Genomic DNA, 13548 nt, shown 5'->3' with positions numbered 1-13548 from the left:
GCCAATGATGAGTAAACCAGTGTGCTCTAGCAGTGTTGTTAATCAAACCAAACAAATAAACCAGTGTCCAAATAATTATATGCTAAACACCACATTTCCATACTGTAAAATGTGTTGAAGGTATCGTTAGGTGAATATTCCTTCCGTTGTTTCTCAAATACTGATTTTCTTCCTCTCAATCTTCAAATTCGACTTTTTCTATCTGCTTCTCTCTTCTTTTGCTTCTTCGAATTTTACAAGGTTTTTTCTTCCTCTTTTTGATTCTTTTTATTTTATTTATTTTTACTTTTGTTTGTTTAACATCCACAACGGATACATTTTGCATTCTGTGTTGTCTAAAACACTGACTCATCCTCCATTAGTTTGTTTTCATTCTGTGTTGTCTAAAACACTGACTCATCCTCCATTAGTTTGTTTTCATTCTGTGTTGTCTAAAACACTGACTCATCCTCCATTAGTTTGTTTTCATTCTGTGTTGTCTAAAACACTGACTCATCTTCCATTAGTTTGTTTTCATTGTGTGTTGTCTAAAACATTGACTCATCCTCCGTTAGTTTGTTTTCATCTCTCTTTCTTCATTTTTCATTCTGTGTTGTCTAAAACATTGACTCATCCTCCATTAGTTTGTTTTTATTCTGTGTTGTCTAAAACATTGACTCATCCTTCATTAGTTTGTTTTCATCTCTCTTTCTTCATTTTTCATTCTGTGTTGTTTAAAACATTGACTCATCCTCCATTAGTTTGTTTTCATCTCTCTTTCTTCATTTTTCATTCTGTGTTGTCTAAAACATTGACTCATCCTCCATTAGTTTGTTTTTATTCTGTGTTGTCTAAAACATTGACTCATCCTTCATTAGTTTGTTTTCATCTCTCTTTCTTCATTTTTCATTCTGTGTTGTTTAAAACATTGACTCATCCTCCATTAGTTTGTTTTCATCTCTCTTTCTTCATTTTTCATTCTGTGTTGTCTAAAACATTGACTCATCCTCCATTAGTTTGTTTTTATTCTGTGTTGTCTAAAACATTGACTCATCCTTCATTAGTTTGTTTTCATCTCTCTTTCTTCATTTTTCATTCTGTGTTGTTTAAAACATTGACTCATCCTCCATTAGTTTGTTTTCATCTCTCTTTCTTCATTTTTCATTCTGTGTTGTCTAAAACATTGACTCATCCTCCATTAGTTTGTTTTCATCTCTCTTTCTTCATTTTCCGTAATTCTTTTTTTAAAGAATCAATTCATTAGGCTATGTCAGCTTATTCTGCGTTCCTTTTTTTCCCTTTTTTTTCTCCCCCCCCCCCCCCCCCTGCCCTCTTCAGTCAATTTCATTTACCTATAGGGGGGGGGGGGGGGGTTCGTTCGTTTTGCTACTTCACTTTATTGATGTGTTCGGGTTTTTTTCTTTTCCTTTTTTCGTGTTTTAATCTGAAACTCTCGTTTTTAATTAAAACGTTTCTGTGTTGGCCGTCTCAAACTCAAAAACCATCGCACTTCATCAACTTGCTGTAAGGCTGATTCCATTAAAGGGACTTCGAAATATGGCTAAAAATAAGAATCCATTATTGACACGAAACGAAATGAAATCTAAGCGCGTGATGGCTCCAATCAATCTCTGCTACCGGGAGCGGAAGCGGGCATAAGTTACGGCCATCATTATGGACTGTTTTTGTGGCTTCTTTACGTCAATGGACGAAACGAAATGATTGTCATTTCGGCATGAATGGACGTGGAGGAATACAAATATTTGGAGATCGTTTACCGTTCGGTGATTATGACGTCGCGTACAGTACTGCCATTATGTGTGATAATCGATAAAGTGTCAGACGCGAATCCAAAGGGAGGATGCTAGGGTGGATTCGGTGGGTTTGTAAGGGGGGGGGGGGGGCACGCTCTCGCACTCCGAAGTTCTCCAAACTCCAGTATTTAGCCAATGTATACAGTCAACTTGTCTTAGTGAAAATGGTGAGGGCTGTAGTAACATGGTTTGCTGAGCGTATCTTCATACATATAGCATGCATCAATTTATAACTATAGCCGTCTCACTTACCGATATGATTTACCAGAGAGAGAGAGAGAGAGAGAGAGAGAGACAGACAGACAGACAGACAGCCATACAGAGAGAGAGAGAGAGAGAGAGAGAGAGGGAGAGAGATTGCGGGGGGGGGGGGGGGTAGAGATGGAGAGAGGGTAAAACAGAAAGTGATGAACAGAGAGAGACAGGCAGACAGACATGGGCGAAATCTACTTCCGTCCCCTAAACCACACCTAAAGCTTCTAGAGGTCGTTTATATGTACTTCATCATAGCAGGAAAGTACGTGTCATGTTCTCTGATGTATCATTGGTATGGCACTGGTTGGTGAGAAAAAAAAACCCGTTAGATAAACACTAATTTTCAAAGTGTTGTGATTTCGTTAAATATTTTGTTTCTGTTCTCCAACCCTGAGTGGCGCCCCACGTGTGTGGACCCTGGTTCGATCCGAGCGCAATAACCGATAATTCCAGTACATCGTGCAGCGGCCGGGGATTAGTTGATGGTGAACAACACTTCATTCACATGGGCGATCGATTTTCTTTCATCGATCATCAATATTCACGTTTTATTCTGGCTGGCTGGGTTTTATTATCTTATAAAAACACGCCGACATTTCATTCTGACAGAACAGAGGGTGGCACAGTATTAATGCTGTATTGATCCTGGCCGTTTCTAGGATAGTATTTATTTTTAGAACAATGGCGAAAGATACGGGAAAATCACACAAAGATACAGCATATGTTTGTTAAAAAATCTAAAAGTTAAGTGATTCAACATTTTAAACTTTCAATAATTAATTGTAACTAAGGATAAGAAGCAGCAAACAAAATAATAGATAGATAGACATTCAGATAGACACATATACAGACAGACAGACATACATACATGTAATCTGATAGACAAACATACATACAGACAAACACATATACAGACATACAGACAGACAGACATATAATCTGATAAACAAACATACAGACAAACACATATACAGACATACAGACAGACAGACATGTAATCTGATAGACAAACATACATACAGACAAACACATATACAGACATACAGACAGACAGACATGTAATCTGATAGACAAACATACAGACAAACACATATACAGACATACAGACAGACAGACATGTAATCTGATAGACAAACATACAGACAAACACATATACAGACATACAGACAGACAGACATGTAATCTGATATACAAACATACAGACAAACACACAGCTTAGTTTGTTTTGTTTAACATTACTAGAGCACATTGATTTATTAATCATCGACTATGGGTAATTCTGGCATATAGTCTTAGAAAGGAAACCCGCTGCATTTTTACATTAGTAGCATGAAATATTTATATGCACCATTCCATAGACAGTATAACACATACCACGGCTTTCGATATACTAGAGGTGGTACACTGGCTGGAACGAGAAATAGCCCAATGGGCACTCCGACGGGGATCGATCCCAGACCGACCCCGCATCAGGCGAGCGTTTTACTACAGGGCTACATTCCGCCCCCGACGTAACCGTAATTAAGATGTGTTGAGTGTGTTAAACAAAACACACATTCCGCCCCCGACGTAACCGTAATTAAGATGTGTTGAGTGTGTTAAACAAAACACACCTTCCTTCCTTTTCTAGCATGCCCTTCGACATTCGTGTGTACATGTTGTAAAACAAAGCTCGATGAGAGCGTCTAGACTGGATGCGTATGAATGAATGAATGAATGAATGTTTAACGACACCCCAGCACGAAAAATACATCGGCTATTGGGTGTCAAATTATGGTAATGCAAATAAAGTGATGATCAACATCAATATAAAAATTCAAGATTTAAACAAAAACAGTGCAAAAAAACAAATATCACAGAATTTTACAGATACTGAATTTTACTCAAAATTTTAATTTTGTGCTGTATTGGCCATTCTCAAAGAGAATGTTACACCCCTGCACCACGGTGAGGTTACAGCACACGCAAATTGCAAATTGCCATCAAATTGCATAGGTTAAATGTTTGTTTTTGGAAACTGGAGGAACAGTGTGCTGCCATATGGATTACTTCAGTGACAATGCAAGTGAAGTTGCTGTATTAGATTAATTACAATTAATTTAGTTTCTTTTCATGCTATACTCGTTACTGTTATTGTCACAATTTTCCTTCGATTATCATTTCTTTATTATTATGTCTAATTCATTTATTATTCCATTTATGTGTAATTGTATGCCGCTGTCAATATATACACTGCAGACAATGTCAAATGCAGCAAGACAATGACTGTTTTTCTTCATATTGATAACTACTTGTGAAGACATAATTTCTATTTCTGTATGATCACAGATAAATCATTGCCAAGATGTATTTCTGGGTATCCGTTTTTCAACAATGATCACGATTTTGTGTGCGTTACAATCATTAAGTACACTTTCCAATATGTCCAGCACCAAGTAATGCGATTTCACCATTAGGCTAAACCGCAAATAACCGGAAACCTTAACCGTGATGGAGAAAAAGCCCAGGAGACTGGATTGATGTGAAAAGACGTGTTCGGTGAAGATAAGAAATAAATAGAATAAATCAACTCATAGAAATCTGAAATGGAAATTAAATACGTGTTCAGCCTGGATAAGACATAAAGAGAGTAAATAAAAGGCTAAAAAAAAAGAGTCCCGTGTTCATCTAGAAGTGTGGCTCGGTGCGTGGGCGTGTTTCGGATATTAGCGTGGGAGGCAATCATTGATCTCTGACGGAAAAGAAGAATGGAGCGCGGAATATTGAGTAGGAAATGATTGGGTTACAGCGCTGGAAATGTTTAGCTAAAATCCTGTTATTTCGTCCTCTGTCTGGGTCCTTTTGTCTCACAACAAGTTCAGCTGGACCAAATCTTGATGATGCAAACTAGAAGATAGCTTAACGGTCCTATGTCAAATTTGAAACTACAATATTTTGTTATTTTAACATTTGTTCGTAACAATTAACTACAAATTAATCGATCCTACTCATAATCTTTCCATAATTAACTCTAGAATGACCATTTTAAAAAGTCTTGTACTGGACGACAAGAGGAGTTTCCCGAATACTTTGTGGCTAAATATAGCATATTTATTTCTTTTGTCAGTTTACCGTAAATAATTCTGGGTAAACGTAGAGTGTTGAGTATATACGCATAACACAGTGACGTCACTAGTTAATGCATGTGCCATATTCTCAAGATTCCCTACTAAAATAAAACTATTTCTACTAGTAAATGGAATTATTTGCTTGTAATTTTTATACGCATATATTGAAGGTATAAACTTTATGTTTCAAAGCAAAAGATAATATATATTTTTGTCAGGAACCGCCAATATTGAAACTTTGATATAGCACCTTTAAAGCTGCAATCTCGAAATGTTCCAAATTTATATAACCATTTATATGAAAGATCATTAGGGCGAACCCGGACTGAGAAAAATAGCTGTATGTCTCGAGATCTGGAGATATCGAGAGAGTAAATCGAGATATCAAGATAGTAAATCGAGATATCAAGATAGTAAATCGAGATCTTTAGATAGTTAGTGGATATCTCGCGATAATAAGCCGAGATCTCGCGATAATAAGCCGAAATCTTGGATAGTAAGATCACGAATTAGTATCTCGAGATGTCCACATATGAAAACAGAATGTGAGGTTGACAAGAGCGCTACATAATTTTAGAGGGGAGAAATGGTCTTAGGTCTACACATAATATGTTTTACGTAAATAATTGCCCAGAGGCAACTCCAACCCATAGCGAATATTAACTACACAAACGTCTTACTCCCCTGCACTGGACCGACCGTTGAGATATGTGTGCCCACGACAGTGTACTTAAATATTAAGTAGATGTAAGTTTTGTTTCGGGAATATATTTTATTTTGTTTATGTTTGCACATATACGGCGAAACGGATACCTGTGAAATGCGACTGTTTTAAGTGGAGTTTTGCACGTGTGTTTTAGATGAGTCACGACGAAGCCGAGAAGTACGAACAGGACGTGATCCGAGAATACCAGCGCATCTCCGGCGACTACAACAACGTCATGGTGAGTCCCGCCCACCCACACCCCTATACATTAATTAGAAAAACCGACACTGACTGCCCTAATACAAAGTATATAGACCTAATAATGACTACAACAACGTCATGGCGAGTCACCTCGCTCTCGCCCACCCACATCCCTATACATTAATTAGAACAACCCATTCTTGACTGCTCTGATACTAAATATATATAGCCCTAATAATTGTCCTTGACCCTGACTTTGGTTGGTATTAACATGATAAACGTTCCGCAGGTATCTCTGATAGTCAGTACTGAAACCCTTAATTACTCTGACCTTGACATTCACCCTGAACTTGACCTTGTTATTTCTAAAATTACAGGTTTAGCTACCGGAATATTGACTTGACCCGATGAGAACATATATTTGACCTTGACATTGCCCTTGCTCGTAACCTTTTTATTTGTGCACTGACAGGACTTATTTTCGGCACTAATCTTCGTAGACAAGTTAAAGTTCAAACATAAACATACGAGTAGCATATGGCTGATGCACACTTTCGATGTTCTGATTGACAGCCGTCAGACCCGAGTGCTACAGTACCAGGGTTTACTACTGACAATTTAAATATGGAAAGTGTGCAATAACCTTGAATGTCATGGGTACGTTTATGAGGTAACTGACTTGTACCACGTCACAAGTGATATTGCTTGACGCGATAGGAAGATTGGCTTAATGAGAAGTCTGGGTTAAAAAAGTGTGCGCTTACACATACTTATTGCACACTTTTGTCAAAGTGAAAACAAGCTAAGCGTGGTATTATATACACAACAGCGATTGTACACTGAGTGACCTTGACATTGACCACCACCCTGTTATCATATTCACAACAGATAATGTATACGAAGTGACCTTGACATTGATCATCACCTTGTTTTGTTGTTATATACACAACAGAAAATGTACATAAAGTAACCTTGACACTGACCCTCACCGTGTGTGTTGTTGTGTTTGCAGGACGATGTTCCTCCGTTTGTGTCTCAGGGGTTCGGCATGGCTGACGAGGAGATTGACAAGAGGACGATGCCGTACCCAGACGACCTGTACAACGAGTACTACGGAGACGAGAGCCAGGCGGCCGACCAGCTCCAACTGGGGGAGGTGCAGCCAGACAGCGAGGGCGAGCCCGAGACGGTGGAGTCCGCCCTGGACGAGCTGCTCGAGGACTGGTGGGTCCAGGCGTTTGAAGCAGGTGAGCAGTAAACTCAGGGCCGTACCTGGTAAACGTGCAAAGTTAACAGTTTAGTTAAAATACATCTGAACGACTAAACCATAAGACATAATCAGGGCCGTATCACGATGCAGAGTCGAATGGGCATTTGGCAAAATAGTGGTTGATTCCATGAATCTCTATCTAGTGCCTCGCCTATAGGAGGACAACCACTCCCGAGGAGATGGAAGGAGATTTCATCCTTGCACCGCCAATGCCACTACCAAATAACAACACAAAAACCACCCAAATAATTAAAAAAGAAAAAGAAATATGCTTTAAGAAACAGAAATATTCGTCGTGTGTTCTATGACCTACAATGCCCGAAGCCTTAGTAGTATAGGGGCATGAAAAAATACTCTAAGTCTGTGACGTACTAAGTCTGTGACGTACTATTTTCTACTTGCAGGAGAACCTCGCGCCCAAGCTCTCGTCAAATACCTCTATGACGTGGTCGCCCACGACAACAACCCTGATGACATGGGGCAGATCAAAGAACTCTTGGGTACGCATATTCGTCACCATCTACACAACGTGCACGGCGGGGTGTAGCTCACTGGTAGAGCGCTCACCTCAGGTGTCACTAGTATCGATCATTATCGGTGGACATCATCGGCTTTTTGTCCGTCCTATCCCATGACTGATACACCGAAGGCTGTGAGATCAGTGGACTTCACCCGTCCATTTCTCTAGCTCTTTCAGTTTTTATATGTTTTACTCTCTCCTCCCTCCCCCATCTCTCTGTCTTTTTCTTTGGTCAATATGTCTTTTTTTCTCTCTCTCGTTCCCATTTCATGTTCCTAATTCTCTCTCTCTGTGTGTGTCTCTCTCTCTCTCTCTCTCTCTCTCTCTCTCTCTCTCTCTCTCTCTCTCTCTCTCTCTCTCTCTCTCTCTCTCTCTCTCTCTCTCTCCATATTAGAACACAGTTCGCTGAGTTTACTATGTGCCGAGTGGTTAACAAATGTTCCATCCTATCCGGTTGATATGTCAATGTAACTCATTTCATTCATTCCATTTATAGTTTTTTAAATGTGTTGAGTGCGTCGTTAAATAAAACATTTCCTTCCTTCCTTCATTTATACTTATATCCGTGCTTATATCCGATTAAGGTTCAAGCACTTTGTCCTGGGCACACACCTAAGCTATTTTGACTGTCAGGACAGTGTGTTATTGGTTAATTGCTAGTGAGAGAAAAATCGGTGTAGCTGTCTTACACCTACCCACTATGTCGTTAAACTCGCTATGGGTGGGACACGATAAAGGAAAGCAAACCCAGTCCGATGGCTTAACAACTACACCCGTGCACCAAAGGCGTATCAATTTCATTTCAACCTATTTTCGTGCTTATATCCAATCAAGGTTCAAGCACGATGTCCTGGGCACATACCTCAGCTATCTGGGCTGTCTGTCCAGCACAGTGGTTTAGTTGTTAGTGGTTAATGATAGAGAAGAGGGTGTAGCTGTCTTACACCTTCTCACTATGTCGTTAAACTCGCTGTGCGTGGGACACGATATACGGGATGCGAACCCAGTACTTACCAGTCTTAAGTCCGATGGCTTAACCACTACACCAATCCACCGAAGCCGTATCAATTCAACTATGTTCCTTCTATTTGACGTTTACAGCCGAAATGCTCGCCAACGCCTTACTCGAGGATCTCAGCGTTCAAAAAACGTTCGAGGAGCCAAGTTTGAAAGTGAAAGAGACCAATGAGAAACGATCACAAGTGGAAGCCACCAATCAGGAGGAAGAAGACGACACGCCATCTGAAGAGATGCAATCTGGTGGTGAAGTTGCGCTGTCAGGGGAGGAAACCGCAGCAGAACAGCCAAAAGACCAGGAGAAGGAAAACAGTGCGGGAAACGATACACCCAAAACTGAAGAAAAGACAGAGAAAACAGAAGAGAAACCTGACAAGAAAGGTAATACCAAAACAGGCATGTGTGTGCGTGTTTGCCAGCGGTTGTACGTGTCCGTCTGTGATCGTATTCGAGTGTTTTTGATTCCGATTTCATAGTCCTTAAGGCATATGAAATGAACGGCCGAACTAACTTGAAGGGAGATTTTTTAAAATCCATTTTAATCAGGTTTTTATCCATGTTATTACGTCTGTTATGTTATGAAGCCCAGCATCACTTGCGACACCAAGTGATAATAATAAACTTTCGTACAGTAATAAAGTATTCTTCATATGCTCTCGCTGACACTACGTAACATTTTGTTTTTTATTATTCCCATTTTTACTGACATGATATCCACACACAGATGTATACAATAGGCCTACATATGATAAAAAGATCCACATGAAAAAAACAACGAAGTAGCTAAGGAGATATTTAGCTAAGATCGAATATATGTGACTGACAATCAGACATACATGTATGAAAAATTCAAAAGGAGACTGAGGACATAATAAGTATCAAAAAAAAGAAGAGAAGAAATACAATCTAGGTTTTAAATATATTGGGACAAATTGACCAAAATTTGGTGAATTTATCATAGTTGCACGCGCATTAATTACCACATTAATTACACCTTGATAAGTTTAAAAAATTAGTATTGATATTAAAAACTAGTTTAAATTCATTATAAGTTAAAAATGTACATCTTTCGTTAACTAAATCATTAATACATTTTATCCCTCCCTCAAACCAATCTCTATAGAATATTGAATTTCCATTTATTTTTATGTCATTATTATTCCAGATATAATCTGACAGTATCTCTTCAAATACTGAGTTTTATTTGCATTTTTTAAGATATGTTCCCCATGCTGTTAATATTTCTTTCCAAAAATAATTATAAATATATTGATAGTGTTTTCCTATTTTTTCAGAGTCAAAATCCATTATATTAGCTAAACATTTATACTCATAAATAATCAATTCCTTCCATTTAGAGTCGGTGATAACTAATCTTCTAATCCAAGCAATTTTTTGTGCTTTAATAAATTCTTTGACTATTGTAACTTTAATACCACCATCTTTCATATTTTTTGACATTTGAATACGTTTCCCATTCCATATGAAAGAAAAAAAAATTGTCTCTGTAGTAGTTGAATATCGTCATCTGGTGGATTAGGAAGGGTTGAAATTAGATTATTTAATTTTGGTAAAATAAGACTCTTTAATATTATATTTCTCCCAAAGTTCTACTAGACCAAATTTTTTACAAATTCTTTATTGAGTTTAATTTATTCTTATAATTAATCTGTACCATATTTTCTAAGTTAATATAAAATTTTATACCTAATAAATCAAACGTGTGTGTCCAATCAAATTTCCATTCTTTACATAATTTGTATCTACTCCTCTTCTTAGAACCTATCCATATTAACTTAGTTTTCTCCACATTAACTTTAAGGCCCGAAAATCTCGCATAAATCTCCAATACATTTAGAACTCCATAGAGGCTTTTTTCTGTTCCATCTAAAATTACTGTTGTGTCGTCTGCAAATTGAGTTAATAAAAATGCTATATTTCTAATTGTTAAACCTTTTATATTATTTTTAGTTTTTAGCATCCTATTAAGAATCTCACCACAAATGAGAAATATATATGGAGATATCGGATCCCCTTGACGGCAACCTCTTCCTAATTTAAAAAAGGATGAAGCAAAACCATTAACAAGAACAGTAGATTGAGAATCTTTATGAAAAATTGAAATCCATTTTTGTATTGAAGGACCAAAACCAAAATATTTCAGAATATTAGAAATAAATCCTCAGTCTACAGAATCAAATGCCTTTTTAAAGTCAATTAACAAAAATAAGCCAGGAATTTGTTGATTTTCTGTATACTCCATGATATCATATATTAGTCTTGTTACCTCACCTATATATCGTCCTGACATGAAACCTTTTTGTTCTTCGCTAATTATAAAATAGTTTTTCCACGTATCATAAGTAGTAGTGTTTCCCATAGTAATTGGTCGTTTATGGTAAAGTCAAAATTATTATTTTCTGTATCTTTATATTGTTGAAGAGTTTCTTTTATAGTTTCTTTGACTAAACGACTATGTCAAATACCGATGTAACCAAGTGTTCCTTTAGTGCTTATTTTCTTTATTTATGACTTTCTGTGCTCTAACTTTGAAATCACTATAATATTTATGGCAAGCTCCCATTGTGTTACATATCGGATATAACTCCCGTTCAATGTGTGGGGTTAGATGTTCTAAAGAAATAATTGTTAAAGTTTTCTTGAAGTGAACAAATAGACGGTTTTGTTTTTTTAAATAACTACCATCAGACTGAAACAAAAATGTTTCAGTAATAACACAAGTAAATAGTATGTACAAGGGTTTTAACGGTTTCTATAATCGAAAATAATGGGGTTTTGTGAGAAGAAAATAATAATTTGGTATTAAATAAAATAATACAGTTAGTACCAGTGATTATCAAATGTATGCCGCTCGTGAATCCGTGTTCATGTTTGTTTGCTCAAGCTCGAAGTGTATTATCCCTTCCCTCTTGAATTTAACTTTATTTATACTAAATTTGAATTGTTATCTTTAGCAGATACGCAGGTGAAGATGTAATTACCGACACAGTGACGACGAAGATGACGTCATCTGTCTGTTATCTGCTGTCTGCTACCTTCAGTGTATTCCAACATAAAACAAAACAAAAGACAAAATCGAAGATCGCCCGCCGAGTGGGTGAACCTAAAAACCGGAGGACATCTTGACAGTTTGTTTTCGAGTATGCTGGAACACCGAATCGAATGCGCTCCAACTTTCGATTCGAATTCTACGTCATCTCTTTCTGTCTGATGTCTTTGACTCTCTGCTCATGTGATAGAAAAACACGAAGCACAACAAACCCTCTGCACTGACTGGTCACATTCTAAATATAGTAGTAACATATAAATCGTCCTGTGTGTGCTCGCCATTAGTTCGAGTACTGCAAGGACAGAGACACAGGGCCGTAGGAACCAGGGGTGGAACTGGCAGAGAGCCGGGTATTTGTGTCCAGCTGAGCATAACCTCTTCTTTTTGGGCCTACCATATTATTTAAAAACAAAATATGTTTGTGCTCCCTACCCCCATTATATCGTATGTTCCTTGTGTTTGTACGTCCTGGGCACGGGAGGTACAGGTACGGGGGGGGGGGGGGGATGAGCTCTGCTACTTGACAAACGTATAAGACACTCGGATAATAAGTTAACTATTTTCATGATGAAAATTAGGCGAAATCTCACACAGATCTACACTTATCAAACTAGCCCCCCCCCCCCCCCCCCCCCCCTAAAACAAACCCTGCCAACTGGCGATATATATTTTTGCAAGCAGGTCATTGATGATGGTAATGGTGAATTAAAGTAATACCTGACGTCTGGCCAATGAAAACTGAAGACCAAACCAAACGGACCAATCGTTATCAGTTACTTAAATGCAGAGGGTGTGTTGTGACAACGAGGCTGTGCATAAATTACGTTATATTTTTGTTGAACAAAGTTAAATATACATATTTATATATACATATATAAAGATATTATACCATTCCTTGCTTTACCGGAAGAACAGAAATAGAAGAAAAAAAGCAGACAAAAAGAACTATTCTCGTTCCTTACATTACATTTAGTTTTGTTTTATTTACTGGATATTTTAGTGAAAATATTGCATTTATTTTTCTTCCATATACACACAAATGTTACAGAATATGTATATTGTAATTTTATATTTTAGTAACCGAACGTGTGATGTGTAAAATATTAATTTTTTCTGCCAATATTCTGCTGACGTAGTAAAATATCACTGAAGTAGTTAATAAATTATAAACTCTTTAATCCGTCATACTATATCTGGGATTCCTTATTACTATATCTGGTATTCCTTATTGCTATATCTGGGATTTCTTATTGCTATATCTGGGATTCCTTATTGCTATATCTGAGATTCCTTATTGCTATATCTGGGATTCCTTATTACAGTTTTCAAAACCCAGTATCAAGATTTGTCGCTGTCTCTGCTAGTAACATGTTAAAACTTGTGGCTGGGATTGGCGTTAGGTCAATGGTAAACCGCTCGCCTCTCGTTCTATAATATTTTCCCATTCCAGCCTATGTGGAACGACTGCTATATTTCTGAAATATATATTGCCGTTATTCTATAGGATTCGCCGGTCGCTTGTTATATCAGATACCAACAAAACGTCATTTTTCATTCATTTCATTTCAACTTATTTTCGTGCTTATATCCAATTAAGGTTCAAGCACGC

General features: G+C 37.5%; 1 protein-coding gene across 2 annotated transcripts in view; it reads left to right on the top strand.

The window, feature by feature from the left end:
* Positions 1–13548, top strand: part of LOC121373335 — a 46962-nt gene that overhangs the window by 33371 nt on the left and 43 nt on the right. The window contains exons 7-11 of one of the 2 annotated variants that reach the window (XM_041499908.1): positions 6016–6099; positions 7075–7309; positions 7737–7832; positions 8954–9250; positions 11848–13548. The exon at positions 11848–13548 is cut by the window's right edge and continues 43 nt beyond it. In XM_041499908.1, coding sequence (XP_041355842.1) covers positions 6016–6099; positions 7075–7309; positions 7737–7832; positions 8954–9250; positions 11848–11867 — 732 coding nt within the window. In that variant the 3' untranslated portion in view covers positions 11868–13548. Of the gene's footprint in view, positions 1–6015; positions 6100–7074; positions 7310–7736; positions 7833–8953; positions 9251–11844 lie in introns of both variants that reach the window. The other variant, XM_041499907.1, reaches the window with a different exon arrangement.

The sequence above is a fragment of the Gigantopelta aegis genome, chromosome 5 (genome assembly GCF_016097555.1).
Source record: "Gigantopelta aegis isolate Gae_Host chromosome 5, Gae_host_genome, whole genome shotgun sequence".
Classification (NCBI taxonomy): Eukaryota; Metazoa; Mollusca; class Gastropoda; order Neomphalida; family Peltospiridae; genus Gigantopelta; species Gigantopelta aegis.
Note: the sequence above shows the minus strand (reverse complement) of the source record. Positions and strands in the feature narration are given on the sequence as shown.